Source organism: Mixophyes fleayi, chromosome 4, assembly GCF_038048845.1.
Source record: "Mixophyes fleayi isolate aMixFle1 chromosome 4, aMixFle1.hap1, whole genome shotgun sequence".
Taxonomy (NCBI): domain Eukaryota; kingdom Metazoa; phylum Chordata; class Amphibia; order Anura; family Limnodynastidae; genus Mixophyes; species Mixophyes fleayi.
This window is the reverse complement of record NC_134405.1, coordinates 216,160,194-216,181,676: the sequence shown is the minus strand read 5'-3', so window position 1 is coordinate 216,181,676 and position 21,483 is coordinate 216,160,194. Positions and strand designations below refer to the sequence as shown.

General features: G+C 38.4%; 1 protein-coding gene across 1 annotated transcript in view; it reads right to left on the bottom strand.

Moving 5' to 3' along the window:
• The window catches only part of LOC142150794 (dynein axonemal heavy chain 3-like), a 947,133-nt gene that overhangs the window by 402,697 nt on the left and 522,953 nt on the right, over positions 1–21,483 (bottom strand). Inside the window, 1 exon segment of the mRNA XM_075205980.1 lies at positions 3,249–3,398. Within this exon segment, the coding sequence (XP_075062081.1) occupies positions 3,249–3,398 (150 nt within the window).

The window sequence follows — 21,483 nt, the reverse complement described above, 5'->3', positions numbered from 1 at the left end:
CAGCTTGAGTCAGGTGATTCCCCTGATCAGGCTGTTGCAGAAGCAGCTGGAGAAAGTGAGGGAGGAGCTGGTAAACCATTGCAATTCCACCAATCATGTAGCTCTTGTGGATGAAGGCCTTCGTACGCTTTGCCAGGATCCGCGGGTGGTCACTATTTTAAAGGCAGAGGAATACATTCTGGCCACCGTTCTCGATCCTCTGTTTAAAGCGTATGTTTTGTCTCTGTTTTCGGCGGACACAAGTCTGCAGCGGTGTAAAGACCTTCTGGTCAGGAGATTGTCCTCTGAAGAGGACCGTGACATGCCAACAGCTCCACCCTCATTTTCTTCCACATCTGTGGCTGCGAGGAAAAAGCTCAGTTTTCCTAAAAGAGCCGCTGGCGGGGATGCTGATAACATCTGGTCCGGACTGAAGGACCTGCCAACCATTGCAGACATGTCTACTGTTGCTGCATTGGATGCTGTCACAATAGAAAAAATGGTGGAGGATTATTTTGCTGACACCATCCAAATAGATATGTCAGACAGTCCATATTGTTACTGGCAGGAAAAAAAGGCAGTTTGGAAGCCCCTGTACAAACTGGCTCTATTTTACCTGAGTTGTCCCCCCTCCAGTGTGTACTCGGAAAGAGTTTTTAGTGCAGTGGGGAACCTGGTCAGTGAGCGGCGAAGGAGGTTGCTTCCTCAGAACATTGAAAAAATGATGTTCATAAAAATGAATTATCAATTCCTCAATCAAGTACAGCACTGCCCTCCAGATATTACAGAGGGACCTGTGGTTGTGGAGTCCAGCGGGGACGAATTGATAATGTGTGAGGAGGAGGAAGTACACACTGTAGGGAGAGAGGAATCAGAGGTTGAGGATGAGGATGACATCTTGCCTCAGTAGAGCCTGTTTATTTTGTACAGTGAGAGATGAATAGCTTTTTTGTTGTGGGGGCCCAAACAAACCAATCATTTCAGGCACAGTTGTTTGGTAGGCCCTGTCGCTGAAATGATTAGTTTGTTAAAGTGTGCATGTCCTATTTCAACAACATAAGGGTGGATGGGAGGGGCAAAGGACAATTCCATCTTGCAACTCTTTTTTTTCTTTGCCAGCTCTTTTTTTGGGGGTCCAAACAAACCAATCATTTCAGCCACAGTTGTTTGGTAGGCCCTGTCGCTGAAATGATTGGTTTGTTAAAGTGTGCATGTCCTATTTCAACAACATAAGGGTGGGTGGGAGGGCCCAAGGACAATTCCATCTTGCAACTCTTTTATTGCCATTATGTGACCATTCAACAGTCGTTTGCCATGAGCACAAAGTAAAACAAAATTAAAACAAATTCAACAAATTAAACCAAAAGTAAAATGCCCTGTCATAATCAAAAACAAGAGGTATTGACGTGCTTGAACTACTGTAGTGTTTATAAGTTAGAAACACTACACTTGAAAGCTTGAGCCTTTAATAGAATATTTGCAACAGCGACAATTTTGGGGTTAACAAAGTCAACAAATAACACTTCGACCCTGTCTGTCTTTGACATACTTGATGGGATCTCAATGATGAATGCTCTGTACCATGGTCATCTAAAACAAGAGGTATTGACGTGCTTGAACTACTGTGGTGTTTATAAGTTAGAAACACTACACTTGAAAGCTTGAGCCTGTAATAGAAAAAGTCACTCTTCATTGCACGAATATTTGCAACAGCGTCAATTTTTGGGTTAACAAAGTCAACAAATAACACTTCGACCCTGTCTGTCTTTTTACATACTTGATGGGATCTCAATGATGAATGCTCTGTACCATGGTCGTCTAAAACAAGAGTTATTGACATGCTATAACTACTGTAGTTTTTATAAATTATAAACACTACACTTGAAAGTTGGAGCAGGTATTGTGGCCCCGGTACCAAATTGAGTACCGGGGCCACTCCACTATGCAGTCCAGATAGAGGCATATCAGATATTAAACAACGTTGACTGTTGCTGTCAAATCATAAATTAATGAAAATGACCTGTCATCGTCAAAAACAAGAGGTATTGACACGCTCGAACTACACCCTGTATATGCTGCAGAGGATGTAGGAGCAGGCATCTGTGCAGTGGAATTCAGACCATTTGAAGGTGGAGGTATTGTGGCCCCGGTACCAAATTGTGTAGCGGGACCACTGCACTATGCAGTCCAGAAAGCTACCTCGGTGAAATGTTTTGGACTAAAAACAATATTGTGAGGTGTGAGGTGTTCAGAATAGACTGGGAATTAGTGGAAATGATTGTTATTGAATGTTATTGAGGTTAATAATAGCGTAGGAGTGAAAATAAACCAAAAAACTTGTTTTTAACATTTTTTATGTTTTTTTCAAAAATAATCCGAATCCAAAACTTTAAATCCGAACCAAAACCTTTCGTCAAGTGTTTTGCGAAACAAATCCGAACCCAAAACCTCAAGCAAATCCGAATCCAAAACACAAAACACGAGACTCCAAAAGTGGCCAGTGCACATCCTTAGAGTGTACTACATTTACCAAACGCCCCACCACAAGTTTAAGCACTGGTTCCACAGTGCATGCCAAACACAATCACGCTTGATAAATAGTGTCACAGTTCATTTACTCTTTATTTATTTTTAATGCCAGTGGGTAATAAGCCTAATACTCAATCATATTTGCTTTTTAACAAGTCATTATGCACAAAAGAAAGCATGTGTATGTATAGTAGGGAGTAATAAGTTTGGTATTTTAGTTGTATTCTCAATCGAAAATAATAAGGTCCTCACCATAGCACTTTCCAGCAAAGGAAATCTTTTTTTTAAATGACTGATATTAAATAGGCTGATGTGGAAAGATGTTATATATATATATATATATATATATATATATATATATATATTTACTTAGTGCAGACAAATCAAGTGAGTATTTTTTGCAACATGAATACTTAACATAAACAAAATTCATGTTCTGATTCAGTGGCCAGATATCCAAACTAAAATATTTCTAAGCTTATGCCAAATAAATAAAATTACATAAAAGTAACTAGAATGCTTTTAGTCAGTAATAACAAACAGTTGTTAAACAGCATTTTACCTCAATGTGTGAATCACCATTTTTATATGGCAAAGAATCTTTTAACTCAAAATGTTTTCCTGTTGTGTCTGAGCAGATGAGGAATTATAAAGACTAATACAACAATTTAACGCTTCAGAGAAACAGTGTATATCATTACTCCTCTGTAGCCAAGCACACTAATTAATATTTATTGCACCTGTCAAACCAGTAGCCGTGGTCAATCCATTGCCTAAGCAGTTCAATGGGAGGCTGGGCACCATATTTCTCCTTGGCAGGCATGTTTAGGTCATCAACAAAGACAAAAGCTTGTTTCCCCAGTGGAGCGCCATACACCCTCTTCTTTCTCCTGTAAAATTAAACCATTAATTTAGTTCATGTTAATTTCTAGCAAACTTTTAACAGCGAACAAGAAAAAAAAAACACCTTCAAGTGTATTTAAAGTTACATCATTGTTAGCAACAATTTAAAACTTCAACAATCTATGACCTCTGGATTTTATCAGATGTGCCTTAAAGGTCACCTAGCATTGTGAGGCGATAGTTATAAATCCACATGGAATTTAATCAAAGGTGGCAGGGCATTCTGAGGTAAATAAGCTTCCTGAACTATTCCAGCAAGAACCTTTGTTAAGAGCTGACAAGAAAAGTGAATAGCAGGCGGTAGGATTAATCAAACGCTAAGAAATGCAACCAACAGACTTTAGCTTATCTGACAATACAAGGAAAGGTTTTAATTTGTAAGCCTTAAAGATAATTGTTTCCAGGTACTTAAATGATGTTTTTGTGGCAAAAGAGACAAAACTAAACAAGAATGACGCAATGTATTTAAAGAAATAAGTACAAAAATGTTTCAAAATGTTTTCTTGTACAAAACAACAGTATTACATTTGTGATTTACTTATTAATATTTTGTGTTTATTTTCACTATTTAGTTACTGTTCATGATAATACAATTTCAGTAGCTGAAATTGTAACACTAAACAAAAGACTATAAAAAGCAATGCAATGAACGGAAAAATGTGTCAATTAAAAATATAAAAGTTTGTTTTGTGCTAATGATATATGCTTGCCCCCACAAGACTATTACATAGCAAATAATATATATATATATATATATATATATATATATATATATATATATATATATATATATATATATGAAATAACTGAAGTGATTATGATAAACTTAATCTATTTAGCATACTGGTTATCCCATCAATTGATATGTTTGGTGAGCGGGACAGAGAATGGTGTGCATAGATGTTTTAGCAATTGATGGATGATTGAACCACAGATCCTTGACCAGTTATGCAATTTTGAAGAATCTTATTATTGTTTACTATTTGAGCTCACAAAATCAGCTCAACAGTTTTGCTTCTGACTGCAAACTATATAATCTTCATTATAATCTTGGGGATGAACCTATTCAATTACATGTTAAATTTAAACAAAGCTCTCATAGAAAGCCAGGGTAAAATTGAAATTTGCCCTTCAGCTCCATGTTTAACTGTGGTCTAGGCATAATAAACTTTGCTATGCAGCAGAGTAATAAAATGTATGATATCAGCGAACTAATTAGGTAAAATGTCCTGTTTATACTTTACAGTTTAAATACAATTTTGCCCCTTATTATTTAACTTGTGTCATTTTAGATAGAAATTGTTTATGAAATTCTAGTGTAGTTCAAAGGAAAGTGGAGTAAACATTGGTGGTGTATTAAGCGAGGGCATACAGATGATCGATCCATCTCAGGGAGAATTCCAAGCTGCACATACACTGTGTACATTTCATTAGATACACTTAAAAAGCATCCTACATTGCCAATGTCTGCTCATTACTCAGGGTTTGAGTTTAGACCATGGAAAAACCTCTAGTTATTTATATACCATAACAGTGCTAAAGGCTCATTTGCAATGGGAGCTCTTAGCGAGCTAGTACAGCACCATGTATTGTGGTAAGCAATCTAGGTAAGCAATAAGGATGGATGAATAAGTGATTTTTAGGGGTGTTTTTTTTTTGTTTTTTTTTAAATATTTGTTAAATCTGTGTGTTTTATTCACATTTTTCCCTGTGGCTCTGGGTGCTTCCACATGCTGGCACTTGTGATTCCCCAAGTGTTAGCATGCCCTTGCAGTCATGCTGGCGCTTACACTACTATCAGCCCCAGCATGTCCAAACAATGACAGCCTGGGCATGCTGGGACCTGTAGTGCACCATGAACAAAATGTATTTTTTTCCCATTTTTTTTAAACAATTATTCTCCCACGACCACCACACCAGGGGTTGGTTATTCCTGGGGACGGGGAGCATTTTTATTCCAGGCCCGATCTCCCTAGAGATTCCAGACCCATGCTGACCAGATGTGGTTAGTTGGGCATTATGGCAGTGGGACCCCAGGCTCGGGGTTTCCCTGATATAGTGTTACTAGCCTTGGCTAGCAAAGCTGATATCAGTAAATTCAAGGGAGACCCCACATTTTTTTCTCCAGATGTTGCTACTACCAGCCTAGGCTGGCAGCACTAGGGTTGGTTAAACAGTTTTTTTGGAAGCTATTTTTTTAATGTTATTTGTTTATTTCATTCATTTTTTACTACTGCAGGTCTGTGCTGATGGTCGTCATCATCAGCAGTGATCTTGCACCATGGGAGCAGCAACCCCAACAGATATGGTTCCTAGAGGTATATTTGCAGCTATTTCCCCCTTAGCATAGTACGTAAGAATATAAACACACTTACTGTACTAGGTTCTCCCACTAACTCCCCCTGCCTCTCGAAGCGCAAGGGGGAGATACGTCTCAGTCTGAAAGTAGACTGAGACATATTCTTGGCTACTGAGCATGCACAGTTTGAAAAAGCACTTTTTACGTTTACAAGTCAGACTTAAGTGTAACTCTACATGAGGCCTTATATATGGGGAATTTGTATGTTTTCCTGGTGTTTGCATGAGTTTCCTCCAAGTGCTCCAGTTTCTCCCACAGCCAAAGAAAACATACTGGTGCGCTAATTAGTGCTGACAAAAAATGCATCCTAGGGTGTTTGTAGGGTAGACAACATAGATTGTAGGCTCCAATGTGCTAGGGACTGATGTGAATGATTACATATTCTCTATCCAATACTGCTTATTATGGTGGTGCTATACAAATAAAAGATAATAGTAATAAAAGTAATAATAATAATAATAATAATAATAATAATAATAAAAAATAAGACAATATATAGCATGCAGTACTGTGCATTCCACAAAGCCCATAAAATACTTTATGGATGTTTGCATTGGACTCACATCATCCCTGTTGAGGACTTGACTATCACTGCATTTCATTGTTGTGTTATTCATTTGAAAATAACTATCTGTGTAGTTAAAGGTGTTCTCGCTTTCTGACTAGGAAAACATGAGTACTAAATGACACTCATTTCTACTCTAAAATAGACTTAAAGAAGAATGCACATTTTTTCTTAAGACAGCTATAATTTTGTTATGTTCCAATGCCTTTGTGTGCCATAATGTTGCTGTGCAAATAAACCACAGGGCCTCACAAGATGTGATTTACTGAACAAACTGTAAGATAAAAGTCTCTTAGGATAGGAATAATGCTATATTATTTATGATTTTACAAACATTAAACAGCCCAGCAGAATATGTGGAATTACATAATAGTTTTGTCTGGTTTTCTAGACAAAAAAACCCCCTAATTTTTTAGTTTATTTAATTTAAATGACAGACCAAATTCATATTCCCTAATTTATAATAACATGTTGTGCAAAGACTTTTATTCACTTTTCTGCAGCTCCAGGGATCGGAAACATGGGTATTTTTCCTTCACCAGAGGTATGTTTGGTCCTATGCTTGCTGTATGCAGCTTAACTGGCACTGCAGATAAGGTTCATTGAACCTTGGGAATAAAATGCTGCCAGCACACACAAGCAGGGGTGCAACAATAGCCATAGCAGCCCATGCAGCTGATACAGGACCATATATGTGCTTTGTCGGGGATTTATTATATTGACTTAGTGGAACCATTGTAAGCTTCAATGGAGCAGGGACTGATGTGAATGAGTTCTCTGTACAGCGCTGCGGAATTAGTGGTGCTATATAATAAATAGATGACGATGATGGGAACTAAGGCAGCATGAAGTGACTATGTTTAAAACAGCCTTCATCTTCAAAATAAGACCAATGCCCTTTAGCCTCCCTAGATCATTCCTGCCTATATTAATATGTAGCACATTGGGAAACCCAAATTTAGCTTCAGCAAGGAGCAGTGTTTTCAATAGGGTAGACGACAATTGTATGCCCCTAGATCTCAACCACCTGACATTCTTAGCACCTGGGAAAATGGTAGAATTTTTTTTGCTGAATATACATATGAGTGCCCCACAATCCACATCTCTGGGAATCATAATGACCACCTGTAACATGGAGATATGACACGTTGATATAATAGCTCACATAAAGATGACAGCAAAAGTATAAATCATAAGCCCCACTAAACAAAGCACAGCCTAGGGGGAGGAAAAAGGAAAGAGGTGACCCATACAGAAGAAAACCTTTAAAATCTCAAAGAAGCCACCAACCAATTGGAAGCACCTTTCAAAAACTGCTCTAAACTGACATTTCATGAGGGTACCCCTGATCCTATGTGCCAGATATCTAATCCCCATATGTAAGCTCACTTTCAAATATTCTGGTGTTAGAAGTACCAGACAAACTGCTCAGTTCACCCTCTGAGGCAAGGTTCCCTTACCAAGCTGCTCTGTTTTTGATATGTGGACTTGCTAAACAAGCTAGGATCAGTCATGACTACAGTACGCAACATCAACCCAGCGTTGGAGGACAACTTAGCCAATGCCACAAACTCGCTCACCCTAAAACCCACAAAATAAGCCATTGAAAATTCAATTTAAACAAGCAGACCTCATACTGATCAGACACTACCGCCACCACCACTGCCATCAGATTGCACAATAGATTCTCATCCAAAGGCATCCTGTCCTCACCGGCCTAACTGTAGCCCATCCTTTTAAAACCTTGCTGACCAGGAAGCTTTTAGTATTATCAACTCTGATATGTAATTTTAAAAAGAAAGCAGTATCCTGGCCATACCTTCTAAGCTGGACAATCTGCCAAAGAGAACATGATGTTGCATCGCATTTCGCTGCTGGTGCCAATTCTCTATACCTGACCCAGTTAAATTGCGATAAAGCATCTGCTATGGTATTGTCCACCCCAGGGGCATGTTGTGCATTATACGTAATGTTAAGACACAAACATTTTAAAACAACATGCTTAATTAACCTTATCATTGGAGGGGAGGAAATCAATTGATTATTGATTGCCTGAACAGCCCTGACATTATCACACCAAAAAACAATACTTCTGTTCTTCAAGCTGTCTCCCCACAATTCAATAACTACTATAACTGGAAATATCTCTAGAAAAAGCAAAAGCAAGCTTTGTGAGCCCCTCCTGTTGTCAAATTGTGGGCAAAGATAAGCCCCGAAAACTCTGAACCCAGCTGCATTAGTAAATAGCCTTAGGTCTCGGTTCGACATTGGGGGAATAACCCTCAAACGAACCCCATTAAAATGCTGGGAAGAAACACTTTTAAATTTAATTTCCTCAGAAAACTTCACTGAAAGATGTATATTCAATGCAATGTAAAATTAAGCAGGTGCAACCTGCAACACCGTTCTTTGGAATAAATTTCTATCCCTATGTAGGGTACTGTGTTGTGAACAAATCTCCGACAACTGTACCTGCCTCAATGCACCAGTGCAGAAAGGATCTAAATTGGTTAAAAAATGTGCATGATACGGCACAACCCATGGGCAAACATTTATCTATATTGAACCCATCCAGTAGTTTAAAGCTCATAAATTGAAATTATTCAGGATGCAGTGGGTGGAGGAAAGCTGATTCCATAGCAATTTTAGCCATCAAAGCACCCTACGCTATGCTAAAGATGGCTGGCGAGGGATGGATATATCAGCTTCAGCAAAATGGGGAAGGTGACAAGAGGAGTACCCTCCGAGGGGCAGGGGGTAAACTCTAGTGACATAAGGAGATGCAAAAATCAGAGGAACCAGGGGATTTGGGGCGGCCAAAACAGGAGCAGAAGAACTTTGAGGGGCCTGAGTTTCAGCTTGGGGGGAGGAAGCAGGGATGCTTGGTGTATCATGGGGATGGGTGGTGGGGATGACTTCTGGTCCACGCCAGCCCGGAGGGTTTGGGGAAAACAGACTAGGAGATCTATATGCGGTGGAAAGTGGGGGCCGGCACATGACTTCATTTGTGCATCCTAGAGATGTGGGCATTGGCAGGCCTCGCCTCTGCTGGCCTGGTGGTGCTAGATGGAGGCACTTTGGAGGTGGGATTAATCTTAGGCTCCTGAGGCGCACTTGTTTGATGGCAACGGAAGTGGGGCTCACAAATGGAGGGGAAGCAAAGGAGAAATATTGAAACAGGAAAGAAGAAGGAATGAAAGAAGGGAAACCTAGAAAAGGAGGAGAGGTACAGGGAATGAGAAAGAATGGAGAGAAAGGAAACTAATGAAAATAATGCAGCAATGAAGTTTAAACCAATATGTCACAAAATCCCCATTGAAATCCACACAGTGCATGAACACCGACAATTTCCAATGAAAATAGAGAATTCACCTAGACCTTAATTTATATAACCTCTTGCTGTCCCAGATCATAGTGCCCTTTCCCCTTGTGATTGATTAGTTCTTGACAAAAAATATAAATACCCCGAACATTAACTGTTGCATGTCCCAAATGCAGGATTCCAAACAACCTGGATGCTTATACATCTTCAGGCCAATAAAAGCCCTCGGTAAGCTTTAAAAAATATTGGGAAGTTGCTTTTAAAAATAAATAAGCCACATTTAAGTGTTGTGATGCTAACACCCGGCAGATGGTTCTTGCTTGAATAAATGGTGCTTTTATTGTTCACATTACCAAAAAGACAGCACATTTTCATCAGGATGACACCAGACGACCCTAATTCTAGCTAGACACAGTCCTCCTGCTCAGTCACCAGCCATACTGGTCGCCCCCCACAAAGAACAATACAGGTTTAAAACCAATAACCCCCTCCCTTTAGTCTAATTACCACATTAGACCTGTTTATGTTCAATTTAGGAGTCTTACTCTGCAAGAATTTAATCCTATTTGCAACCTGTACCTTCAGACACCCCAGGACCTCACCTGTCCCTATGCAGGAGAGGTGTGGCAAATAACCCTCTTTGTGACAGTGTATAATACAAAACTGTATATGTGTAGAAACAATTTTTAATAATACAAACAAGTAAAAGGTATGTGGAAACAATGCACTTTAGTTCTAATCAATATGACAGAGTTGTTCATTTTTTGCTACTTTCTAGCAAAGCTTTTAAGGTTTAATTACCTTTTCTTTTTATTGCCTCAAGCAGTAAGACTTTTCTGAACTCTCTTCACATCCCTTTAATTTTCCTCCTTAGAAGAATTCATTTTTCACCTGTATTATTCATATGCTGCTATTCATACTCAGTGAAAAATTATGATCTCATATGGATTGATGGAATAGCAAAGTCCAATGAATAGAGAGCATCATTTTAATGGACCAATAAGTTAATTTGTACTGCTTGCCAACAGGGCTGGCATCAGAAATTGCAGGGTCCAGTACAAATTAAACAAACAAGTCCCGCATCCTTCTTTCTCTCCACTCCTGGTTTTTCATTTCCCAATATTTGTCCACTCCTCTAACTTTACCTATTCAATCTATTTTTGCAAAATGCAGTAGAGGCTTCCACCTACCTAATAAAGATCGGAGCAAAGGACTGGGTCTATCATCATCATCATCATCATCATCACTATTTAATTATATAGTGCCACCAAGTCCACAGTATTATACAGAGAATATTTGTCATTAACATCTGTTTCTGTCCCATTGGAGCTTACAGTCTAAAATGTCCTATCATACACACACACACATACACACACACACAGAGACTACTGTTAATTGTGATAGAAGCCAATTAGCCTACCAGCACGTTTTTGGACTGTGGGAGGAAATCCGGTTTCCTGGAGGAAACCCATGCAAACTCCACACAGATAAGGTCCTGGTCAGGACTCAAACTCATGACCCTAGTGCTGTGAGGCAGAAATGCTATTCACTGAGCCACCGTGCTATAAACTGAAAATGGGGATAAAGTTGAATTAAACAGTGATAAAAATTGCAACTAACTAAAATAAGAGTCAAACTGTGTCATACCAAATATTAATGTGGCAAGGAAATCACAAATGTTAGTCTTTAAATTCTGTAATTCCGAACCAAATTTAAGAAGCCCGAGCAATTGCAAAACACTGAAATATGAAAGAAGCTTTAACTTTAAAATACAGAAAGCGCAATAAACTAAAGATAACAAGTTAGTACTTCAGTGTGGTAAACACAAATTAAAGTCTTTCAATTCTGTAAATATGCACTAAATTTAGAGCAAATAAACTGAAATTTGGAACAGATCTATAGGTGTTAGGTTTGGTTAAATGCAATCTTTGAATACAGAAGACTACCACTATTAAAAATGTATATCAATAAAATGCAGGCTCCAATACTTTAAACAATGGTTAAAAACTCACCTGTCCATCAAAGCATACAGTCGTCCTCCTAACTCCAACCCCTACTGTTCCTCCCTTCCTACACCCACATTCTAATTCCCCTTTTGTCTCAGCCTTTCCCCTTCCCATTAGATTGTAAGCTGTCATGAGCAAGGCCCTTCTTTCTTATGTCTTGTCTGCTTCCACCTCATCCACCTGTGTGTCCTTATCGCTTGCCTCCAGCATATTCTTTATAACACCAGTTACATATCCTGCCTATTATATCTTATGCCCAGGATACTAATGCTTGGATGACCAATATTTTTGCTAGTTGGTCTCCTACATTTTGACATTTCTCTAATTCCCAACTGTACTTTGCTTGAAATGTTAGATGACTGACATATTGTCACTCATCTACTGTTTTTAATGTCCCTGTGGTGCCCACACATAGAGCATGAAGCTGCCAGCTGCTACTCCTCAATGCCAATATTACACTTGCAGTGTGGCACTTGGCTATGATGTCACAGTCCAGCGCCACAATTCCAGTCGGATAAATAGAAAAAGATAAGAAGCAGCAGGAGAAGGCATTCAATGCCTGGCAGGTGGTGCCACTTTTAAGTAGGTGGGCTTGAGCTGGCCCTGTCCATGGCTTGTTCTACTATGTCTGATGCTAACAGTGTCTTGGTCTTTAAGGTATGACAGCGTTACTACAGTATTATCCATACTTGTCTAATTTCCATAGTTTCCATCTCGGAAATGCTGAGGGGAGGTATGAAAAGAAGAAGCGGGCATGACATGATGACATCAAGTAGGTGGGGAGAGTTGTATAATGGTGCCAATTGTGTCATCAATCCTCTCCCAACTTAATCTTCATTAACAAAGGCAGGGCTTTCATCCTCTCATCACATCTTTGCAAATTTTGTAGATGGGCAAACCCCCATCAGGTATAATTGTCTGCTCTTTCGGACGTGTCATCCTATTTCAGGAGTTATTGGTAACACAAAATGGCATCTTAAAATCCAAATTTTCAAATATTTTAGGAACATTTTGCATAAACTTAACAATCACAGTACACCAAGACATTTTTCAAACTGTGACAACTTAAATTATGCAGATTACTCTAATCCACAAAGTCGTTGAAGATAAACAATAGAGGAGGTGACCACTTCACAAATTAGCCCAATGTGAAACATGTCAAATGCTTTGTTTCCTATATTATTTAAAGAGGGCTATGAAAACTACCCCTCTTTCTCTAATATTTTTATTTTTATTTATAAAAGTGTCTTTAACCATTTATTTGATCTTCCTTTTGACTAAAATGTATTTATACATTTTAAACACGATAATTTATGATTTTGTATATTTTGATCCACTTCAACCACTGATTTTATCCCATTTATAGACTTTTTGATCATTTTAAGAGTTAACCTTGATCAATTGTTTAATTTTTTAAAATTTGTCTTTAATTCAGAAACCCTTTTTGCTCTTGTATTTTTAGATAAAATGTTTTTATTTATTAATAAATACCTTGTGAATTCTTTGGGACAAGCATATTCGCCTTGATTCATGAAGTAATTGTTTCACCTCTAACTCTTTTTTTAATATTATCTTGGGAACATTCTAGTAAAACCCTGTATATCAGTTTATATTTTCCCTATATTAGATTATATATTGATTTTTCTAATTAATTGGATGTAATTAATATATGGTAATGTTCTACACTAGTGAATATTTTTACAATTTTGTTCTTTTCTGTTTTGTTCTATAGTGTTATTTTTTTATATGCTACTTAGATTTAATATGTATCTATTACTATGTTTAAGATACGCTTTGTTTGTTCTGTTTCAAATCTGTGAAAATATGATGTACTAAAATATGTCTTTCTATCCTCTAGATTTTGCAGTTAGTGATAATTATGTATCATACCAGATATAAGTGGTATAATCTGTTGAATATATTATGAAAGACATGATTACTAAATTTGCGAGAGCTAGATATACTAGTGAAAAATAATTGATTTGCTTTTTTCTGATGATTCAGCAAAGATGGCATAGAGTAAGTTTTATCCCAACGATTGATATCCTTTTCAGGAATTACTATGCATGTACATTTATTTATTTAGACATCTGTTTTAAGCACAGTGCTTGTCTGAGCTAAATATTTATGCTTCTTAACTTTGGTATATAACTTATTAAAATCTTAAGACAAGTGGCTTTTCTCTAATTGGTCAGAGGAGGGAATATTTTACTATCTTTATTTACTGCCTCCTTATGTCAAGCCAGTCTCTCAACAAAGCCCCTCCATGACGAACACATTTGGGATTGTGGCTTGGTGCAGGTTGTGATGTTGGATCTCATACAGCACGAAGCAGAATGTCTGGCGAGAGTGATTAATCCTGTACTCAGGAAAGAAGAGTTTTTCATTATTTTCTCATTTCTTTTTCTTTAGTACTAGTTATTAATGTGTATTAGAATAGCATTTTTAATTAAAAAAAATAAAAAATAAAATATATGTATGTACTATGAAGCTCTCTCTTTATTTTTTAAACTTCTCCTACTGCCTAATTGTAAACTATCAAATTCCATTCACTTACATTTTCTAGACCACCATTTCTAAACTTCCACTTTGACCACTGATACTATATATTTGGTACATTCAGCGGCGTATCGCCATTGCAATGACGGTAGCCTCCACACTCCCTGCAACAGCCATACTTCAGCCACTGCTTGCATCCACTATCATTTGAGAGCAAGCACAGTACAAATAAAACAGGACTTCACTGCTCATGTGCAGACCCTGGCGCATGATTAGAGCAGAGGGAGGTAGGACTGCATTGTTACCCCCTGACACACAGACATAACCACAAAAAAAAAAGAAAATAATCTTGCTCTTGGTAAATTACCCTAAATGTCAATGTATATCCTAAAAATACTGCTTAGCTCAAAACATAGTAAGAACAATGGTTAAAAAATATACCAATCCACTCCTGTTATACTAGTAAATTTAACAATGCCAACAATTGTTCTGTTATCTCTTGCAGTAATACCAGAAGTAATTTCAATAGTCACTCTAGTTATTAATAACACTTTTCATTTTGAACTTCTCTACTCTGCACAGTTTCTCTGATGAGAGCTTGAGTGGATAGGAATGATGCATATTAATGGAGATTAAAATATGAACGTGTACTAAATAATTAGTGAGACTTTTAATTATTTTGCCACCAGGCCCGCAGCAGTGATAATTTAGAAGGAAGCAAACACATCCTATAACACTTAACATTTATTTTCTACGGAGCCTGTAACAAGAGCTTTGTAACAACAATGGAAGGAAATGTGATTGGAATACCACTTAGACAGGGGGAAATATTCATGCATAATTTCCCTTATTAATTTGTCAGCTAAAAAAAGCACATTGTGAAACACAAAAGTTTGTCTTTTTCCCTTTATCAGAGAGTTATAGTCAGTCTGAGTTGTATCTCCAGTTGTTTGACTCAGTAAATGCCTTATGTCACTTACTATGAGTGTAGGCTGACAGAATATGGTCATAAGGGAATATGGAAAATTTTAGTTATTGTCATTCTGCCACTTTCAACAAAGTATGCAATGAAATGAAACAACCTCAAGAAATATGTCTGGAAAACATACAATGCTTGTCTAAAGCACTGCCTGCTTATGATTTGCTTACACGTTTAATTTAAGAAAACAGGAGTATCTGATAGATAAAAAAAAACAATACATAGCACGGAAGGTACCAAACTGGTGAGGCTAAGTTAAAATGATATCTGGTAATAATATGAACTTGCTCATTGAGTTCAATAGAAATCAACATTTATCATTATCAATTGCCTTATTCACCCTATGTTTTTAAAGAGTACTCATCACCTACACACAGTGGGGACAGACATTTTAGCCACTCACCTCCTCTAATTATGCTGTTGTGTCCAATCAGCACTTCACTTTCTGCTTTGAAAATAAGAGAACACAACAGTACCATTCACTTCTAAGGAGACCTGATCCTTTCTGGTGTCTGCGGTCAAACAACAGGGAGCTCATTAAACTCTAGAAACGTATATATAGTGGTTGTGAACATTCTGCCCAGGAAAAGTTATTGGACCAGTCTAGGTGATTATTCGACATATAAAGCACTTTAAATATCGTTTCAAGGAATGGACAGTGGATTCCATCTGACCAATGCTTTGACAATGATCTGAGGATGAAAATTATTCCTAAGATCTGCCAAAAGGTCTTCCAAAAATATAATATTAATTTAGTCTCCTGGTCTGAAACAATGCTGATGGGCCCTCCCTAATATTTATCTGTGTATTATGTGAATAGAATAGATATAATAACTGAAAATTATTAATTTTACTTAATTGGTGCACAACCACCCAGATGACAATATATAAGGGGTAAGGCTGAGACATTTTTCAGGAGAGTCACCAACCAGACCAGGACAATAAGTGGTTATATATTTTCACTTATTGACCAGGTCTGTTTAGAAATTCCCAGATGAACTGGTAACTTAGAATAATGATCTTGGTATTGTTGAATTTGGACAGATAAAACTTGCGTTAAGGCTGCTATGGCTTGTGACTTGGGTACAATAGAAAGAAACTCTATGGGTTCAGTATGATCATGAAGAGAAGGTCATTTCACCGAGGTGCAAACTTCCAATTTTTCAATTTCCAATTTGTGTTTTTCTTCACAATTCCATGGAATACAAACTCTGTATTGAATTTGCAAATAGCGTGTTCATGGAATTTTTAGGGGGAAATGTGTGTGGGATAATTAAGGAAATTCCAGGTGAAAATCAGAGTAGTATGAATATTTCGCAGGACAGTTTAGAAAATCTTTGTGTTTTTATAAGTAAGTTAACTATAAATTTGAAAAGATTAAATAGCAAAGATCATTGTATCTGGCAAGGATTACATCTCTTTGTTGTCTATATATTCAAAAATCTTATTGTTGCGATATACGGTACTACCAAATTTACTTCCAAGCAGAGTACCCATTCCTCAAAAGGTTCCTTTCATAACCAATAACTTACAATTAGCTGTATCATAGGAGAAAAGGATGCAATTATTCTTAGGCTTAACAGAATAATAGGAGAGTATGGTCATAGCTCCAACTTTGAAAGCATCAAGTTCAATAATGAAAAATAATTGTGTATTGTGCTGAAGAATTGGAGCTGTGATAAAGGCACTTCATTAACATCAAACACATATTTCTTCAGTTTTCAAAGAGCCTATTCTCTTTTTCAGGATTAGTGTTACATGTTAATAGTGCTCAGAGAAGATGAAAAGATCAGAATGTCATTGAGAAGATGGTTGAAGCATTACATAATCCAAATGGCATAACCAAGTACTTGTAATGCCCATCTCTGGTATTGAAAACCATCTTCCATTCATGCCTCTTTCTCAGATTGCAAACACCTCAGAGATTTAAGATCTAGTAAAGATACTGACCCTTTCATTTGTTAAAATAAAAATATATTTTTTCACTATGAATCTCAACTACAGTCTTCTTCAGGGGTGAAATTAGTCTACCATGTAAAGCACATATCTGAAATGTTGACTGCAGACTAACGAATGCTATATTATACCAAAAGTTTGAGCAAAAGAGAAAAAGAGAATTCAAGAACATTTCTATCAACATCAACATCACCATCCAGAAAAGCAGAGCAAGACACCATGTAATCTTAACTGAAAGCAACAATATATTAATTTTAGAAAAAGTTACCTGTTGGTCTAGATGAACTTCACCAGACTCATCTAGGCACTGATGTTTACCTATTCCTTTGGACAGTTCTTTAAAAGATGACCCTTTTCTTTACAAATATAAACAAACCCCTACAAAGTTGTTTCTCCTCAGTTGATAGTATTGCTGGGCTTTTCCAAAGTAGACGCTGAAAAAGGATGAACTAGAAGAGTGTTCTAGATCACATTCCTATTACCTTTCTCCTAATCTTCTATCAATCTTAATGACCACTTCTAATGACTTAGGGCTGGGATAAGGATCCAAACAATGTTTAACAGGTTCAGAAAGACCCAAACAATTTTGACTATGAAAAGCAAGATCATTGTAGCTGGAGTCCATGGCCCAACCACATAACTATAATTTTCAGCAGTCATCTGACCTTGTAGGAGTGAACAAAAATTCACTGCTGTAGATAAGACTTGATCTAGGCTATCTGTAATGTAGCGAATAGGATCTAGTGCTAATCTCGGTTGCTGTTGGCCGACCAGAGGTGCAGAGTCTAACGAGCTCCCCCAGAACCATTGCAAGGCGGGATGGACTTAGCTGCTAAGAGCTCGCAGGTCACGATCCACTGGCCTGCCCCCAGATGTAGCAATGCGAAAGAACACAATTATGCAGAAAGAGGATGAGGGTAGTAGTCAGACACCTGAGTCGGTTTTGGTATTCATTTTTTATTATCATTTATTTATAAGGTGCCACATGGTTTCCGCGGCGCTGTACACAATAGAAACAGTGGACCATACAGGGTAAAACAGTACAGAACAATAACTGAGTAATAGCAAGACTCAAGAAGCTCCAGGAATAACATTTATAGTGATGTTTGAGCAGAAGAAATGGTATAGTGACAGGAGGGAAGAGGGCCCTGCTCATGAGAGCTTACATCCTAAAAAGAGGACAAACAGACAGCAGGCACATAAGGGAGTCAGGGGATCAAGCGAAGAAGGAGTAAGCAAAAGGACGGAAAGAGAGCATGCAGAGCGGTTTAGGTGGATGACTGGAAGGCTTTGAGGAAGAGGTGAGTTTTAAGTGCCCACTTGAAGGAGCACAAATTAGGGGACAGTCGGATGGAGCCCAGGAGGTCATTCCAGTGGAGGGGGGCAGCCCAGGAGAAATCTTGAATTCTGGCGAGGGATGTGGTGATCAGAGTGGAGGAGAGGCGATGGTCATTGGCCGGTCGCATGGAACTTGATGGAGTGTGAATGGAGAGGAGGTTGGAGATAAATTGGGAAGTTGAGTGGAAGAGGACCTTGTAGGTAATGGGGAGGAGTTTGAAAAGGATTCTGTAGAGGAAGGGGAGCTAGTGTAAAGCAAGTCAGAGAGGGGAGGCAGAAGAGGAGCTGTGTGAAAGGAAAATGAGTCTCACGGCCGCGTTAAGTTTAGAACAAATGGGGGAAAGGTGAGTGCAGGGGAGGCCGGTGAGGAGAATATTACAGTAATCAACACGAGAAATGATGAGTGCATGGATAATGGTTTTAGTGACATCCTGAGATAGGAAGGGCTGGATGCAGGAAATGTTACAAAATTGAAAGCAACAGGATTTGGCAAGGGTTGAATATGGGGGGCAAAGAGAGGAAGGAGTCAATGGTGATGCCCTTATGCTAGACATAACTGTAAAGTAGAGAATCAGCAGGCGGTCTTGAAGATAGAACAAGCCAGGTCTGGTACACAATCGGATGGTGGGGTACAGAATCTGCAGGCAGTCTCAGAGTCAGGGTAATTGGAATTGTTACACAAGAAGGCAGCAGCGGGTAGTCAACAAGCTGGGGCAGTACACAAAACGCAGGAGAAACAAGAATAGTTAGACAGGCAGCACTGGTACATAGCAGTCAGGCAGGATAGTTTGTAGCACAAAGAATCCACAATAATAATGGAGCCAGGAATCCTACAAATTGTTCTGACACTAACCAAATGTCAGAGCCAGGTATAAATAGCTTTTGCAATTTCAAAATCCCTGCCCTGGGTTGCGGTCATGTGACCGCCAATACCCGGTAGTGCGGTTCCGACAGCAGAGAGAACAGCCCTGGAGTGAGGAAAGGTGAGTTTCCGTAACACTATCATATAAAAGACCTAAGGCTTCAAAACTGAATCCACTGATGAGAGGATTAGACTCCAAGGATTATGTCTATATTAGGGCCGCAGCTAACTGATAAATTTTTAGAACCAGACTAGTAGAGGTCTTCACCTTTAGCAGCCACCTTTTCCGTGGAACAAGATGCGTTCGAAGGTACTCAGATGCTCCCAGGATTTAACTCTATAGAAACTTATCAGTGCAACCGCAGTGCAGGGAAGGGAACTGGAATACAAGAGGCAAAAATCAGGAACAGACCTAAGTTGTGGGTCTGAAGCAAGAAGGAAAGTCAGTATATATGCCAAAGTTCAGGGCATGTGGTAAACATGGAGAATACAGGAAACAGGCAAATGGTGAAAAGGTCACAGACAAATGAGCAGGGTCCAGAAAACGAGCAAAGGTCACAACAGGTAAACAAGTCTAGGACAGCAAGATATCCAAAGGAGCAGGTTAGCAAACTGTGAGGCACACAAACGCTATAACCGGCAGGAAAGCTAAGCCCTCCATGCCTTAAATAGTCAAGGCCACCAATCAGAGTTTCAGAACAACAGCCCTTTAATCAGCCACAGGAGGCTGATAATTAACCTGACATGCCCCTAAGCCAAAGAACAATAATTTATTTATTTGCGCACACACCCGGCTGCTCCTAATGCCGGTAAGCGGTGCTTCTGCATTAGAGGTGCATCCCAACAATTGCCTAGAAGACGGTTGGGAAGACGTCCTGGTCATCATGACGTGGCTAGTGACGCCGGCTTAGTGCACCGCGTGACAGTCTAAAATTCAAAACTTGAAGGTTACCCTGCAGATGTAATATAACAACTTTCACTTCTTATTCCTATATCATATAAGTTAGTTCTTAAATTAAAGTACAATTTATATCTGTTTCAGAAGATTTTAAATGACTTTGTGTTCCTTGAAATCTAGTTGGGTAAGTTTTACCTTGGTTACAAAACAACTGCTAGTGAGAATGGAGGACTTCTGATAGCATCACCCCAAGCAACAACCCTAGCGGACAGTTTTTATATTGCCTTGGCTAACACTTGACCAGAATTTGCCTCCTTTAGTAATGGTTTCACCCATTGTATTTTAACATTGGACCATGAAACCCTTTCATGAATACCAATAATCCAGGCTACTCATGATTAGCAGCCCCTGTTCCAAGCTATATGTGTTCACTGGTAAGCTCCACCAGGTGTTCTACATGTAGTTATTGGTCAGTCATATTAATCAAGTTTTAAAAAAGGTCAGACAACAGAGGAGGAGGCAATTAACATCAATCAAACTGTAGTCAGGAGATGGATCAGCAGTGGCAGTACAAAATCTGTATTCAGAAACAAGTTAGTAACACAGCAGAAGCAGATGACTTGTAGAGTTCAATTAAAGTCAAAAGTGCAAGTAGGATATTAGAGCACTCACAACTGGAAATGCGTACATGTGAAACCAAGCTATCCCAATCAAAAATAAAAAAAAATCAAGCACACACAATAAAAAGACAGACTAGATGGGCCTGTAGGTTCCTTTCTGCCATGAAATGTTATGTTTATATGTTGAATTTCATCCTGAATGTGTATCCATCTTTCTTAGAATTAAATGCAGCCCTGAGTTATACCCACTCTGTGTCATTCAAGTTTTCCCCGATCTAGATAATTCTATTAATGATGTTTCTAGCACATTTCAGCATTCTCAGAATATACTGTACGCAGGTCTGATTAGGTCTGATTTCAACATGTCTGATTAAGATAGAGATACTGGTAGAAAATGATTGTGACACTAAAGTGACAGCCAATCAAAAATTGGGCAGACCCAAAGATTTAAAATAAAGCAAAGGGTAAGTTGGCAGATTTTGGAAAAGAATAGACATAGTTTTGTGTTATATTTAGGAAAGTTTTATAATGATTGTCAGCAGTGTCTGACCCTCAACTTGACTGGTCTTATATCTGTCATGAATGGACACTAAATTAAGCTGGCATTATACTGTAGTAGTCTAGACTATTTGGGGAGTTCAAGATGTTTTAGATATGTATGTATTGGG